This window comes from Entelurus aequoreus, linkage group LG22 (assembly GCF_033978785.1).
Source record: "Entelurus aequoreus isolate RoL-2023_Sb linkage group LG22, RoL_Eaeq_v1.1, whole genome shotgun sequence".
Lineage (NCBI taxonomy): Eukaryota > Metazoa > Chordata > Actinopteri > Syngnathiformes > Syngnathidae > Entelurus > Entelurus aequoreus.
Genome location: NC_084752.1, coordinates 10,139,077 through 10,156,718, shown reverse-complemented (window position 1 = coordinate 10,156,718; position 17,642 = coordinate 10,139,077). Strand labels below are relative to the sequence as shown.

Below are 17,642 nucleotides of genomic sequence, written 5' to 3'. Positions count from 1 at the left end.
AAATGTCACCTTATTGTTTTCTCTCTTTGGTCTTCTTGAGAAATTATTTCAAATAAGATTATATTTAAAAGGGAACTTATTATAAAATATATACTTTTTAATTGTTTTATAAACATATTTGGGTCTCTGGAGAGCCTAAATATAGCCCCTTGAGATGCAGCATCTCGGTCTCGGTCTACATAATCCATTGCAATACAAAAAAGCACAACATCAGGACCAAGAGAATACAACGGCAATTTGGATTGAAAAAAAAACAAAACATCCATCCATCTATCCATTTTCTACCGCATGTCCCTCTCGGGGTTTCGAGGGGGCTGGAGCCTATTCCAGCTGCACTTGGGCGGAAGGCAGGGTACACCCTGAACAAGTCATCCCCTCACAGGTAGAATGACCACCATTCACACTCCGACTCACACACTGGGGCAAATATAGTGTTGTCAATCAGCATACCCAGGTGCATGTCTTTGGAGGTGGGAGGAAGCCATAGTACCCGGAGAGATCCCACGCAGTCACATAAAAAAAAAACATAATCAGAAGCAAAACATATTGCACTTAAGTGGTTAAATACATTTGAAGGTATAAAATAGTTAATGGACTTTAAGGAGGAAGGTTATTTCAATCAGAGATGGATGGGGCTTTGAACCTGAATGACCTGTGAACATATTAGCGAAAGCATCACAGTAAATCTGCCAGAATTAGCTATAGTATTACATTTGATCTGTTCTAAAGCAGGCACCATTAAACAGACTATATATACTCATGGGACCAATTACTACTACTAATAATAATATGATAATAAATTAAACATTCATTGTCAAACAGCTCAACATAAATACTCATTAACTAAGAGTGCAAGTTGTACCTTAGTACAAATCTGGTTTGTCGTTTACCACTGTTTTGTTTAGTTTTTTTGAAGGTTGGGTATATAGACATACGCAATGAGATTCTGATTGTATGATAACCTTAAGCAAAAATATCACAGAAGCAATGAACATTTTAGGGTTGTTAGATCCTCAAATACATGTTTTGTCATTTCTAGATGAACTCACTTTAATTGTATCTTTTGCTCTTCATGACAGACATAAACAAAGTGGTAGGACTGCAATGACTCGCCAGCCCCCCAACCATGCAGACATCACTTACTCTACAGACAAAGTGCCCCCTGTGTTGGCCCCCAAGCTCCAAGTCCAGAGATCAGATTCAGATCAGACAATTACTATTCACTTTTCAGCTGTTGGGAAGGAGGAAGAGAATGAGGAGGAAGAACTGTACACAACATCTGTCTCCTCCACATCTACCACTCAAGATGAATCAAATATTGTGACAGGCATTGAAGCAAGTGAGGAGATGTTTGAAGCAGCACAATTGAACTCTTCAGCCGAGGATGCACTGATACCCAAATTTCTTGGACATTCTCCACTTTCTACTTCTCTGGCAAACAGTTCAACGAAAACTTCATTACCACAAAAGGGCTCAAAGTCTAATTCAACACCAACTAAATCTTTGAGTTTTCCTCCTAACGACAAGCCCGTTTCAAATATGGTTAAATCCTTGTCCTCTGAAATTGAGTCTAAGGATGGAGGCCCTTCTTTTAGTGCCCCCACAGTAAGACATAAACATCTAATGAAATCTCTGGTGAAATCCTTATCTTTAGACACACCTCAGGACTCGTCCACACTCTCCCGCCTTTCAGAGACTCGCCTTAATCTGCAAATGTTCAAGCAATTCACTCAGTCACGGTTGCAGACTGCTTCAGCTGCGGCATCAGCTGATGATTTAAAAACTGCTCCTACTTCTCTATTTACCTCACCAGATAGCCGCAGCTTCTTTAACGTCTCGGAGGTTGAAGCACGATTTGAAGACACTAAGCGCCGTCTGTCCGAGGCTATCTATGAACCACTTCAAATCCTGAGTAAGATCATTGATGAAAAGAGCAGTAGCAGCAGTCTCAGTAGACCAAAGGCTCTGTCTGCTAGTGCCTCTGAGCCCTATAACCTGACTTCTGCCATTGGCCCCCTGGAAAGCAACAACAACTACTGCATTAAGGAGGAAGAAGGCAGTGATGTGGAGGGTGAAAGCCCAAATAGTGGAACCTCTGGCCTAGCTGAATCTCATGTGGCACTTCCTTTCGACACGAAGAGCCCAAATAAATCATCATCATTACCCATATCTTTGGACAATTGTTCCATGTCGGCTCTTGCTAAACAGGAGGATGAGGAGTTTTGTATTTTGTACAGTGAGGATTTTGAAAGTTACACTGACACTGAACTAGGAACTGGTAATCAAACTAAAGTGCCTTTAAGTTGTAGTACTGAATCATGCGGCGAGATTGAATCAGAAAGTATTGTGCCAGCACCGAGTGTTCCACTCTATACTCTTTCCATCCTTACAATACTGGTTTATGGGTATTTTATATTGCCCTTGCCGGACTACATTGGAGGACTGCTGCTTGGAGTGGCATTTGGATTCTTTGTTGCCATTGGGGTTGTGTGGCTGACAGGACCAAAACCTTCTAACAGGTTACTACGGCTTTCCAAACGTCATAAAAAACGGTGGAATCTTGCAAAGTTGGACATTGAAGAACCTGCAATCTTCAGGGTCAGTCAACCTTTATTTCGAATTCATTTATTTTCATGTGGTTTCAATTTATTATGCAATATGTTTTAGGCAAAATAGATAAGTAGTCTATTTACAGCAGTTATTTATTTAAAGCTCTCTCAAGTCTAAAGTCAAGTGACTTAGTGCATAGTAGTAATTTAAGTAAGCACCAAGATTATCCTTGTCAAGACCTTTACCCAAAATTGCGACACTCACTCGCAAAAATGTATAATTTCAGCGGTGACATCAATGTGCCACCCCAGATCGAAACAATACATGTTGTTCAATGTCTCTCATGACTGATTATGGGGATTAACGCATAGCATGGGGATATCAGTATTTAATCCACTGATGATTTACTCTTTCCTCATTAAAACAGATTTACAAAGTCCAAAGTTGTTATATTAGGTTCATTGTAACAGAGAGAGAGAATGGGAACAAATATCTACAAAAAAATTACATCAGATAAATGTTATATGAAATTGTATTTTAATGTGGTAAATTAGAATTCCATCCACTACTAACCAGCAAGCATTCAGACCCTTATAGACTGGTTTTGTATTCACCAAACACACACAATAACCCAGTCTTTTTACAAAAGTACTCCTAATCTAAATTTGGGACATGAATAAAAGTCACATAAACAGTCTTACACATCTCCAAAGTGTTGACCTCGGGCACAAAGTTGTAGACCTGCTTAAGACTGGAATTAGCTCAAAGGCCATCAGCAAAAAGCTTGGTGAGAAAGAGACCACAGTTGGTGAAATTATTTGAATTACACAGGAGGAGGTTGATAGTTGTATCAAGGAAGCTGGGGCTGCAGTCACAAAGACAATCAGGCCTTATTTACACCAACAGTTCTGGCATGTTATATTCCCTAAACTATAACTTTTTGGAGATATGTGTAGTTTGTGTTTCCATCGCACTTCACAGTTCAGGGTAGTCTGTGAAAATCAGACTTTTGAGGGGTGGAGGAGTGGTTCAGTATATTTCCACATTATTTCCATTTAAATAAACAGACAATATTAAGTCAGATGTATTTTACTAAAGTGTAAGTAAATAAAATACAAACCAATACGATACAAAACGATATGATTTAAAAACAAAGTGTACCAAATTTTACATGAAAAGTGAGGCTTTTGTCTGGAGTGTAGAACACAGTCAGATAGTCGTCCCTTCAGTAAATATTGAGTTCATGAGGGTCAAGCAAGTAAATAATTACAATACTTAAAGATTAAATGTCAGTGTTTAGCTCACAACGACAATCAGATTTAGCGTTCGCTTGTTAGTATTAGCATTTGTATATATTGGGTGAAGTGTGTGTGTGTGCATGTGCATGCGTGCGTATAAATGTTTGTATACATCTGTATATATACGTATGTAAACATATGTATATATGTGTATATAATATACATATGTATATAATATATATGTACATATGTATGTATATGTATATATTAACTGCAATAAACTTGTGACTCCAATGCTTTCCAAAAAGTGTTTCTCTCCCAAGTTCCTAGTCAGATTTGTCTGTTATTGAACCAAATACAAATTATTAATAAAATAATTAGTATTATCTTAATTTTTTTCTGACAATTTTTTTAATTCAGTTTTTTCTTTGTTGATCTACAATGAACATAGTATAAAAGTTTTGAATCGTTCATATCTTTGATAGGGTAGACCTAAAACATCAGCAGGGGATAAAATACCAATTGTATTTCTATAGAAAATTGTCTTAAAAATATTTTTGTAAAACAATTTTTGTATAATATTAAATTGACATCTCCCATTCAGACATCCAATTACTAATGTAAAATGTTCTTCTTTCTTAGGGCTGGATGAATGAGATGATAAACTACGACCCTGAAACCTACCATGCCACATTGACGCACTCTGTGTTTGTTCGCCTGGAGGGCTCCATCATTCGCCTGTCTAAACCCAACCACAATATCGCACGGCGTGCCACGCACAGCGAGTCAAAACCTGATGTCACGTACATCAGTCAGAAGATTTACGATTTAGCTAATAGCAAAGTATGTTAATGAATTACTTGTTTCCTCTAAAAAACAAAGTTATCACAGTTTTATAAGTTTATATTTTTAGTGTTGAGATATATGCTCTTGAATTATGACCCCATTTTTGATAGATGTAATACATTGATTGGTCACTGGGTGTGTCATCGCTTGTAAAAATGAATCTCCTCGTCTAAACTCCTGTTTTCCCTTGGATGCTTCATTGACACTGTATGTAGCGGTCGTAGTTATAAGACAGACGTACACAGCGATACACCTGGCTACTAAATACATTAACAAGTAGGTAAACAAGGAGCTTGAGTAAATCAGTACGTCTGAAACGGTGTTGTTGCTTTAAACGTGCCCATTGATGGCTCGTGGGCCAAATCCGACCCAGAAATGACACAATGCCTGCCCCCGAGTTCAGTTAAAAAATTGAGGGACATTTTTTTGCATCAAATTCCTAAAAACAATAGAGTAGTCCTGATTTGTTTTAGAATAACTTAAGCCCCTGTTGACACATTGGCGGATCCTTGCATTGACATGTTTAACCTTGCTAGCAAACTTAAAACACTGGGGTCCAAACTTGTGATTTACATACGACTCGTTTGGAGGATGTATGAAGGAAGGCAAGATTGTTTCATAAATATCTCCACCATGCCTCCATGGTTTGATTTCAAATGTTATGCAGATCTCAAATACACAGCAACAGGCAATTGGTAATAAACTTTTTTTTGTATAATAAGGGCTCCTTTAAGGTCTATCATAGCTCAGCACCATAAAAGTAGTTAAAAATGTAATCCCGTGATTCTGATGTGAATACTTTGTGCAGCCACTACCTCCAGCGGCCCCCAGATAAATTGAGTTTAAAACCCCTAACATATACAGTGTATTCTTCCTGGGTAGGATTGCCACACTATCCATTCAAGAGAGTGCATTGTTTTGTGTCGTTTTAAGTGTTTTGGTGTGGGCAGGGATATTTCCTTGTACGCTGTAAAGTGGACAATATTTTTTTGAAAACAATCAACGCTTTTGTTTTGTTTCCGTGCGAGCAATGACTAATTTCAGGGTTTCTCATTTTACCCTTACAAAAGCCACTCATGACTTATTCCAATCAATACATTGTACTCTGTTCATTCAAACAAAAATACCCATGGCCACTATTTTAGGAAATACAGCAGTAGTTATTTTAAACCCAATATGCAATTTAGTGGGGGGGGGGGAATACATGCATGTCTGAAAATGTAAACCAAATCTAATGAGAATCTCATCTTTCTTTCAAACTATCTTCAAGGTATGTCTCGTGCCTCAGGGCCTGGCCAGGAAAAGAATATGGAACAAAAAGTACCCCATCTGTATTAAGCTTGGAAAACAAGATGATTTCATATCCAAGGCTGAAGGGGAGGCCAGCAAGGGCTTTACAGCAAAGAACAAAAGTGAAGGACCAGGAGGCGCTCAAGAGCCAGCCCGCTCAACCTCTTCAAATAGAGACCTAACTCTCTATCTGTTTGGAAGAACTGGGAGAGAGAAGGAGGAGTGGTTCCAGAGGTTTATTTCAGCTTCAAATCTCAAGGAGGATTTGAAAAAAGTTGCAAATCCTGCAGCGACTCAAAGTGGTGAGTAAAGATGATTGTATTTTTTTTTCCCCTCAAAACACATCTCAGCAGACCCCACAGGATTTTGCGATGTCACGCTAATTACGTACTGTAGATACATTTCCGCAAAGAATGCGCAACCTTGCAATTTTGTCCAATCAAATTTCTTCTAAGTAGCACTCAAACAGGCACGACAGCACTCAAAGGCTATGTTTACACTGCAGATCAATTCCAATTTGTTTGCCCATATGTGACATGTAATCTAATGTTTACACGTCAACGTGACCAGTACAATTTAGATTTTTTTAAATCTGACCCAGGCATCTTTCTTATGTGGATATACCGTACTTCTGATATGTATGTGATGCGACTGCAGTCTGAATGATGCGACTGCAGTCTGAATGACCATGTCACATTCATCCGACCTATACTAATCAAAAAACAATAGAGGTCATAGTTCTTTGCCAAAATAGACGGTCTTGAAAATGAATAGTGGACGAATGAGCAGAAAACAGGCGATATATGAAGTTTTAAACTAATGTCAACGTCCCACCACTCCAGGCTACGACTGCTCACCCACATGCTCCTCGGAGCAGACAAAGCAAACTGCAATCCTCCTTCTCCTTAATCTCTAACGCCAAATAATTTGGTTGACAAATGTTGACTCCTGTTGAACATAATCCTTGAAATTGCCACAAATGCAGCAGAGACACTGAGAACTACTAGAATTGAAGCCATGTTTACTTCTTTAGACTCAATGCAGCATGTGTGATGTTATGACATCATTTCCGCATGCGGGTCAGCTCACCAACGCATTTTGTTCACGTTAGACATACATATAAATTGCTTTTTTTTTTTTTGAAAATGTAAACGGCTACATAAAAAGAGAGGTTTAAAAAAAATTAGTTTTTTTTTAAATACATGAATCAGGTATCATACCATACCTTGTGAACATAGCCAAAGGTGTTCCTTGACCTATGTCTTTACATCTATGTTTACACCAAGTAAACGTTTGACGTGTAATTTTAATCTCTCATCAGTCATTTGCCAAAAAAAATAATCTCTATGGATTGTGCTCAACAGTTCACCAAATGTTCTCAACAAATGCAGGCATCAAATTTTAACTTTTTAAGGTCAAGGCAAGTGTTGTCATAAAGGAGGGCTCATATTTTATGGCACCAAGGCAAACATTATTTTCTTTCGAGGCAAGGGCTCCAAGGCATGCATGCATATATATATAATTTTGAGACACATGGCACCTGATGGCCATAAGACTGAACTGCACTTTTTGTCTATCCATCCATCCATTTTCTATTGCTTGTTCTTTTCGCGATCGCGGGGGGTGCTGGAGCCTATCTCAGCAGCATTCGGGCGGAACACGGGGTACACCCTGGACAAGTCCCCACCTCATCGCAGGGCCAATACAGATAGACAACATTCACACTCACATTCACACACTAGGGCCAATTTAGTGTTGCCCATTTAGATAGAAATAGTGTTCATAGATGAGATCTAGGGCTGTCAATTATGGTCAAAGTAATAATTAAGATTATTATCAATATTGAAATCATAATAACTGATTGTTAGGTAAAGCAGTTTTGGGGTGTGAACGTAATACCATCATGTAATTTGTAATGTCTAATAATAAGGCTATAGATAAATGTTATCTATATTTCTAAAGACAAATATGTTTTTTGTTTTATTCATTAATAATAACAACTTGTCAGCTTTTTGTCATTACATGAGGACTTTATCTCTATTTTTACAGTTTGATAGAGGGAGGTATTTTTTTATTATGAATTTTTTTTAAGTATGTACACGTAGATGCTTTATCGGAACAGATCCATTAAGAGTTTCAGCAGAAATTGATCGTATAATAATTAACTATACACAATAAAACATTAACAAAATGCTGTGTCACATGAATGGTTTTTAAAGTAATACCTTTGTAACATGAAAAAAAAACATGGTGTTTACTTTTTGATATCGAAATAAAACACTAAGCAGTTTGGCTAATGAAGAGGAAGTCTAATACACAAGCTTTGTTCTTCTCCAACGCCTTGTAATGGTTCAGTACAAGAGTTTGGCCAACAAAAATAAAGAGGAGTGATACCTCTCACATCGAATACACAATCTTCACAGCCTTCGTTCAGTTCGATGAGATGACAAATCATTTTAGCCAGTATTGATGTTATTTGAACACTGATACAGTTTGCAGTTAAATAAAGGAGGAGTGAGTATCCTGGTAAACAAACTAAATACTTTATAAACAAGTTGTGACAACATTCTCGACACATCGCCTGCTGCATGTTTCTTCACCTCATTAACTCTAAGTCACAGCAGCTGATGGATTGAGACAATAAAAGCAACATCAAATAGATTTTCTCCTTCGCTGTATATTTTTAGTGTGGGGACAAGTGCGTCTGTCTACAATATTGTCCACACCTGTCGCCATCTAAACACAGCAGTGCACTCTTAAACGCATGCCGAGAAGTGAGGGAAAATGACGTTAAACCAAGCGCTTGGCTCCGTTTACTCCGACGGGAAATCTCCGGAGCAAAGTCTGTGTAGTTAGTCCGCCATGATAATCAAGCCAAACAACGCAAGTGCGCATGCGCCTGATTCTGTTTTGCCTAAAATGCCTCAATAAATGACGTTTTTTCCGTAAATAAAAAATTAGACGGTATTACTAACCGTTGGGAATTTTATCGGTAATTATTATTATACCGTTAACCGTTACATCCCTAGTTCATTGACAAGTAAAAAGTCAAGGGCGATCACGGCATGTTCTTGCCGCAGATGCTGGTCGTTTTTTTAGGGCATTACGGCGAGTGACAAGGTGCCGCGGTTGCCGTGGTTAAATTTGAGCCCTGCATATATACACGGCGAAAAATTTACGCGGAACTCTAAGGTGATAGTAGTCATGGCACTCTGTTGTCATGTGAGTGCCTTTTGACCAATCATTGAGGAGATCGACTGAAACCGAGTGACTAGTGGTACGTCACGGTGTACCACAGTTTAAGAGTCACTGGTTTAGAGGGACTGAAAAAACTCTTTCAAGTCAAGAATTTCATTCCTCACCCTGTTCTCATATTTGTTATTGTCCAAAGCTCCGAGCTCTCCCAGTTGCGGCAGTAGCCGTAGCAGTCTGGATGATGCCCTGGCACCTATGACAAAAGACTCTCCAACCGCAGACAGTGACAAGGCCAAGCTGTTGGACTATAGTGTCTATATGGCTTCATTATTGCCAAAACAAGAAGCAGTCACCTCCCCTGTTAGCAACTCTGAGCTTAGCAGTCCCCAGAGCAGCCCCGGAACTGACAAAAAGGTACCAGATATTCCATTACTTCCATTAAAGTGTTTATTGAAAGTTTTTCTCTCCTCTCTCTCTCTCTCTGTCTCTCTCCTATGTTCAGTATATCACTATAATGTGTTAAAATGTATGGCGTTGAAAGTCAAACAACAAAATTGTAAGTATAGTGGTAAGGGGGATGTCTCAAAACAACTTTTTCACTTTCGATTTGATAACAATGTTAAAGCCTTGAGTATTGGCCGATACCACTATTAATCCAATTCAAAATAAGCAGGAATCATAGTACATGCTTTTATTTTTTAGTGTGGAATGTTAGAGAATACTTGATCAAGTGAAATGACTCAAACAGAGAACAATGGCAGGTCTGACAAAAATAAACAATTGATTTTTAGCTGACTGACCTATGCTGTCTTTCAGTTGAAGATGATAAAGTTAAAAACTTGGTTTAATACGAACAAATTGTCTCTGAATTTAAAGAAGACCAAAATCATGTTTTTTTAGCAATCCCAAAAGTAATAAACCCATCAGGATTGTTTTTGATGATGCACCAATAGAATATGTTCAACAAAATTCATTCTTAGGAGTGGTAATAGATGAAAATATCTCATGGAAGCCTCATATAAGTTACCTGAGGACAATAGTTGCTAAATGTGTTGGAATGATGAGGAGATCATGTCATTTATTGAACACCATTGCTCTGCTGTTATTGTATTGTATTCATTTATTATGTCATATTTAAACTATTGTGTGGAAGTCTGGGGAAATTGTTATAAATCCCATCTACAGCCTTCAGTCACTGTACAGAAAAAGGCCATTGGAATTGTGTCCAATGTTCACTACAGACATCATTCAAATCCACTATTTATGGAGTTAAAGCAACTTAAACTGCACGATGTGATCAGCTTTAAAACTGCTCAAATTATGTTTAGGGCATCCCAAAACTCTCTACCATCCAATATACAGAACCTATTCCAGGATAGATATGCTCACCATAGTTACAGTCTAAGAGGAGGAAACAAATTATATTTGCCTAAATTTAGAACAACTTTAAAATCAATCTGCATTTCAGTGTGTGGAGTCAGTCTGTGGAACAACTTAAGGGACGAGTTAAAAACGTGTTCTAACATGATTCAATTTAAAACACCGTTTAAAAAAGAAGTACTGAAGAAGTACGAGGAGGAAAGAGAGTGATGCCCTCAGCACAGAGCGATGGGAGAGAGGTGTATTGTGTGTGTGTGTGTGTGTGTGTGTGTGTGTGTGTGTGTGTGTGTGTGTGTGTGTGTGTGTGTGTGTGTGTGTGTGTGTGTGTGTGTGTGTGTGTGTGTGTGTGTGTGTGTGTGTGTGTGTGTGTGTGTGTGTGTGTGTGTGTGTGATCTCGTCTTGTCTTGTCTCATAGTAACAGTGGTACTATTGTATTGTATAGTGTACAGGAGTTTTTCTTGTTTTTGTTTGTATATTATTGTTCTTGTATTATATTGTTTATGTTAAATGTGGAATGAGTGAGAGGGGTTGGGATATTATAAGCATCTGCTTCATCCAACCTCTTTTCAAGCCTTGCATAAATGTCTCTGCCAAAATGTAAAAAAAAACATGTGTTGTTGTACTGTGCAGGTTTGAAATAAATACTTCAATTCAATTCAAGTCGAGTGGTAATTGTTTTTGGTGATACATTGTGGCCAAAATAGTTATGAAGTTAAGCTTATGATGCAGTAAGTACTGTGTACTTTCTAATACTCTTCTGCCTTGAAGACGTATGTGTATGCAACAATAATTATTGTATATAGTGTTAAATAGGGTGTTTTAGCCCGGAATATTGTTCAATTAAGGACACTTATTACGTACTTTTAACTTGTGTACTTAGCTGTTGTGTTGCTGCTAGTTCCTAGTAGCCTATAGCTACCATGCTAACCTTTTATCAATGACTTCACTAAAACACAAGAAGGCCGATGTCTGATATCAATATTGTATCGGCACACCCCTAAATACAGGTCTCTGAAAGTGGGGAATAATCTTAAGGGTATTGGAGTTTTATAATAGTGTTGAGTCATTATCAAGTGGAAAATGATTGATTAATGTATTTGTCCAATTTTCATATAGCTTCAAAGTTCCAGCTCAGTGCACAAGCAGCTCAAGGAGGAAGAGGATCCAGTTGCCTGGGTGAACGCAGTTCTTGGTCGAGTCCTCTGGGATTTTCTGCGTGAGCCTTACTGGTCTGAAGTGGTCTCCAAGAAAATTCAGATGAAACTTAGCAAAATACGGGTGAGCTGATCAATCCTCATTTTTACATTTTCTTTTAAATGTGTGTCTTATGAAGGCTGTTTTTTTCTGCGTTGAGGCAACGGCATGTGCGAGAAAGTTCACTCCTCCAAATCCTGTGGCGTGTGCCTCTTAAGACAGCGTTGACCATTAGGGCTGTGATTAAGACTTAGACTTAGACTTCCTTTTTATTGTCATTCAAATTTGAACTTTACAGCACAGATAAGAACGAAATTTCGTTACATAAACTCATGGTAGTGCAGGATAAAAAAGCAATAAGGTGCATGTATAAATAAATGAATATATATAAATAATATATAAATATATATATAAAATAAATAAATATATATAAATAATAAATAGATTACTGTACAGATAAATATATTGCACTTTTCCACATGCGTCCACGTTTATGGATGTATGTTATATTGTCTTTTTTATTCCAGCGAGTTAATCCATTTTGGGGGTAGTTGAGGGGATAATTTAATTATGATGCGTTCAAGAGTCTTTTAATTAATTAATCGGCTTTTAATACAGTCACGGCCAAAAATATTGGCAGCCCTGCATTTCTGTCAGATAATGCAGCACTTCTCCCTGAAAATTGTTGAAATTACAAATGCTTTGGTATTCAAATGTTTACTTATTTTGTTTGCATTGGAACAACACTAAAAAAAAAAGCCTAATCTGAAATTATTTTACACAGAACTCCAAAAATTATTGGCACCTTTTCAATATTGTAAGAAATAGTTGTATTCTAAGCATGTAATGCTCATTCAATTTGTAATTCAACTCACCTGTAGCAAGTAACAGGTGCTGGCAATATAGAAATCACACTTGCAGCCAGTTAAAATGGAGAAAAGTTGACTGAACCTTTGTGTTGTGTGTACCACACTGAGCATGGAGAAAAGAAAGAGGAGCAAAGAACACTCAGAAGATTTGAGAACCAAGATTGTGGAAAAGCATGAACAATCTCAAGGCTACAAGTCCATCTCCAGAGATCTAAATGTTCCTGTGTCTACTGTGCGCAATGTCATCAAGAAGTTTAAAGCCCATGGCACTGTAGCTAACCTCCCTGGACGTGGACGAATGAGAAAAATTAATGAAAGACTGCAACGAAGGATTGTTAGAATTGTGGATAAAGAACCTGGATCCACTTCCAAACAAATTCGGGCTGACCTGCAGACACAGAGTACAACAATGTCAGCTCAATAATATCAGATTTGGCTTTTTTGGAGGTTTTTTTGTGTTGTTCCAATGCAAACAAAAGAAATAAACATGTGAATACCAAAGCATTTGTAATTTCAACAATTTTCTGGGAGAAGTGGTGCATTATCTGACAGAAATGCAGGGGTGCCAATATTTTTGCCCATGACGGTACATTAAATCCTGCGTGTATACGACTTAATGTGACGTCATACAGCCCACCTTTGCTAAACATTTGCAATAAAAGTGACTCTTGTAAACATTATTTCTAGCTCCAATAACACTCTTTGCCGGTCTTTATTTGCCCTTCCCTAGCGTAAAAATAAGTAAGCTAACTACCTAAATAGTCGACGAGTCATGGTTGCTCACTTGACTCAAGAGTTTTGGTGAAGAATTGCACCACATGCGCTTAAACCCGACGCAGAAATGGCAGGGACCACGTCGAGGCGATACAGAAGAATATACCACGCTGAGTGGCATGCTCGCATTAACGCCCATGTGCCATGTTAGACTTTGGCCTGATTCTTTCCCTCCTAAACACCCAGGTGGCCCGTACTTACTTTAATTATTCATGCTTTGCCCTTTGCGCTTGTGCTGTCACTTTTATACTGTTTTATAACTGCAATTGTGTCGTATTTCTAATCGTTCTAATTATTTTGATTGTGAAAGGTGGAAGCTGTCATGAATTACTCTGAGCGGGGTGATCACAATAATTAAATTGCACTTCTTTATTATACACTTCAATGTAGTTGCAGGTGTAGGTTTTGACTATTGAATTATTTTGAGTTGTCCTGATTATTTCTGTTAAGAATTGTGTTGCTCTTTATTGGGGGTTTTTATCGGATATCAGCAAAAAGACAAGTATCTATTATCTTTGCTCGCATCTATAATTCTCTGATATAAGCTCCAATACAAGCAGTCCTGCTGCGCATTCGCTGAACAGATATAAAGTTTTCAAGGCGGCAATTGTCAACTTACTCTGTCATGAGCTTGACCTATTGAATTTAGGGCTGCAACTAACGATTAATTTGATAATCGATTAATCTGTCGATTAATCGATTAATAACCGGATAAAAGAGACAAACTACATCTCTATCCTTTCCAGTATTTTATTGAAAAAAACAGCATACTGGCACCATACTTATTTTGATTATTGTTTCTCAGCTGTTTGTACATGTTGCTGTTTATGAATAAAGGTTTATTTAAAAAAAAAAAAAATATATATATATATATATATATATATATATATATATATATATATATATATATATATATATATATATATATATATATATAAAAAAAGTTAAAAAATTGCCTCTGCGCATGCGCATAGCATAGATCCAACGAATCGATGACTAAATTAATCGCCAACTATTTTTATAATCGATTTTAATCGATTAGTTGTTGCAGCCCTAATTGAATTATTGTGACCACTGGGTGTCGCCAAAACCAAATTACCACTTCGCTTCAGCATAAGTCCATTCCAGTTAATAAATAGGTTAGGTTAAAAAGGTAAAACATAATATGGGAGTGATGTGGCTGTGTATAAGTAGTATGTCATTTTTATTTGTAACTGCTGTGATTTTACACACTAATCATTAAATAAGATTTCAGGAAAAAAATAAAATAAAATAATTTCTGTCTTTCTCAGTTGCCTTACTTCATGAACGAGCTAACACTGAAAGAACTGGACATGGGTGTGGCCACACCTAAGATCCTTGGAGCATCCAGTCCTTCTATTGACTACAAAGGCAAGAGAGAAAATATTTCACATCAGTTTTTTGGAAACGCCCCTTTTTGTGTGATTCAGTTTTTGACATAAATGTTCATTATTTTATGTTTTTTTGTGGTAATATTTCAAAAACTGAGGTATTTCTGTTTGAGCACTAATTTACTAACTTTTTAGTTTATGATAAGATTTATGGGATGTGCCGATCGATCGGCCACCGATCTGTATCAGCCGATTTTTGTGAAAATGTATGTGATTTCCATTGCTAATTAATACCTTTCAATGCTGATCAGAAACGCCGATCCCCTCTGGCTAATATTGTATTTATTTTTAGTCCCATGGCCAACAAGTCAGCAGCTAATCCATACACCGTGTGGAGCTGCTCCCTAAGTTAAAAATAATCACCTCCATTCCGGCAAATGAACTGCATTTCTTAGTATCTTAAGTATCTTAATCAAGTTATCACTGGAGGACGAGGCTAAATATGTTACACACCAAGAGAAAGCAGGAGCAGGCCAGCTAATAGCTAAGCCGGCTGCAAAGTTAGTTTGAAACAATACCAAGAAATAATTGTTGAGTACAGTTTAGGAAGTGTACATGGAAACGACTTACAGCAGAGAGTAAGCAGACATTGACAGGAAATTACCAAGTAGATTAATAAGAGTTAGAGAGAGGATAATATAACAACTGTTGGTGTGTCGGGATTGCTGCAGCCAGAAGAACAATTAGGAGGTTGGCGCAATCCATAAATTGGTGGTGTCAACACCAAGTGTAGTATTATACATGAGCGATACTAAAGCGATTAGGTCGATTAAATGTTCTTAACATATTTTTTGGGTTTATTTAGTTAACGTTTACACATTCTGGGAATAAATCCCTTGAAAATAATTTTAAATTACTAATAGTTATTGTGTTCTATTGACTTGGTTTTGCTCAAACCATCCATCAATCCATCCATCTTCTTCCGCTTATCCGAGGTCGGGTCGCGGGGGCAGCAGCCTAAGCAGGGAAGCCCAGACTTCCCTCTCCCCAGCCACTTTGTCCAGCTCCTCCCGGGGGATCCCGAGGCGTTCCCAGGCCAGCCGGGAGACATAGTCTTCCCAACGTGTCCTGGGTCTTCCCCATGGCCTCCTACCGGTCGGACGTGCCCTAAACATCTCCCTAGGGAGGCGTTCGGGTGGCATCCTGACCAGATGCCCGAACCACCTCATCTGGCTCCTCTCGATGTGGAGGAGCAGCGGCCCGTAATATCATTGCTTATGTGCAGTGATTTCTCCAGATTCTCTGAACCATTTGATGATATTACGGACTGTACTGAAGATGATGAAACCCCTAAATTCCATGCAAAAGCTCGTTGAGAAATGTTGTTCTTAAACTGTTCGACAATTTGCTCACACATTTGTTGACAAAGTGGTGACCCTCGCCCCATCCTTGTTTGTGAATGACTGAGCATTTCATGGAAGCTGCTTTTATACCCAATCATGGCACCCACCTGTTCCCAATTAGCCTGTTCACCTGTGGGATGTTCCAAATAAGTGTTTGATGAGCATTCCTCAATTTTCTCAGTCTTTTTTGCCACTTGTGCCAGCTTTTTTGAAACATGTTGCAGGCATCAAATTCCAACTGAGCTAATATTTGCCAAAAATAACAGTTTTCCAGTTTGAACATTAAGTATCTTGTCTTTGCAGTTTATTCAATTGAATATAAGTTGAAAAGGAATTGCAAATCATTGTATTCTGTTTTTATTTAAGATTTACACAACGTGCCAACTTCACTGGTTTTGCGGTTTGTAAAATCTAATGATGTCCAACCTTACAGTATAAGTGCTGAAAACCACTGAAATAAAGGCACAGTATACCGTATTTTTCAGAGTATAAGTCACTCCGGAGTATAAGTTGTACCAGCCGAAAATGCACAATAAAGAAGGAAAAAAACATATATAAGTCGCACTGGAGTATAAGTCGCATTTTTGGGGGAAATGTATTTGATAAAAGCCAACACCAAGAATAGACATTTGAAAGGCAATTTAAAATAAATAAAGAATAGTGAACAACAGGCTGAATAAGTATACGTTATATGAGGCATAAATAACCAACTGAGAAGGTGCCTGGTATGTTAACGTAACATATTATGGTAAGAGTCATTCAAATAACTATAACATATAGAACATGCTATACGTTTACCAAACAATCTGTCACTCCTAATCGCTAAATCCCATAAAATCTTATACGTCTAGTCTCTTACGTGAATGAGATAAATAATATTATTTGATATTTTACGTTAATGTGTTAATAATTTCACACATAAGTCGCTCCTGAGTATAAGTCGCACCCCCGGCCAAACTATGAAAAAAACTGCGACTTATAGTCCGATAAATACGGTAAATGCCAGCCATTTCCCAAATTGTATACGATTGCATAACTTTGTACTCTTATCACGTCTAATTATCACTGCTGTTTGTCTTAAAGGTCTGTGGTTCGACTTGGACATTTCCTACAGTGGGTCCTTCCTGATGACCCTTGAAACCAAGATGAATCTGATTCGCCTGGGCAAAGAAGGAGAAAGAAGTTTAGGCGAAGATGGGTAAAGAATCCAATTGTCACTCATAGAAAAAGTTTCACAGTTGTTTTGAGTTTTATGGTTCCCCCTTTTCTGCGTAGCCGAGCACACCTGCTTCTCTTTAATTTGTTTTCCTTCTCTTTGTCCCTCCTTCACTTTCACAATCTTGGATTCTACCTAATGCTGCTTGTATTTGGATGCATTTCTGTCACGGTAAGTGCTGATTGACCCCAAGGACTGTTTTCACTGCTGGACTCCAGAAAGAGGTTTGGCAGCCTCTGTAGCAGAACCTCCAGGTTCTGTAACAGCTTCTTTCCTTAGGCCATAAGACTCTTGAACGCATCATAATAATCCCCTCAATTCCCCCCAAAAAATGG

At 37.9% G+C, this 17,642-nt stretch overlaps 1 protein-coding gene across 2 annotated transcripts in view; it reads left to right on the top strand.

Annotated features, from left to right (window-relative positions):
* The window catches only part of LOC133639221 (testis-expressed protein 2-like), a 42,569-nt gene that overhangs the window by 15,452 nt on the left and 9,475 nt on the right, over positions 1–17,642 (top strand). For both annotated transcript variants that reach the window (XM_062032379.1, XM_062032380.1), the window contains exons 3-9: positions 1,080–2,598; positions 4,431–4,631; positions 5,905–6,226; positions 9,316–9,533; positions 11,616–11,777; positions 14,629–14,728; positions 17,175–17,289. In XM_062032379.1, coding sequence (XP_061888363.1) covers positions 1,105–2,598; positions 4,431–4,631; positions 5,905–6,226; positions 9,316–9,533; positions 11,616–11,777; positions 14,629–14,728; positions 17,175–17,289 — 2,612 coding nt within the window. In that variant the 5' untranslated portion in view covers positions 1,080–1,104. The remainder of the gene's footprint in view (positions 1–1,079; positions 2,599–4,430; positions 4,632–5,904; positions 6,227–9,315; positions 9,534–11,615; positions 11,778–14,628; positions 14,729–17,174; positions 17,290–17,642) is intronic.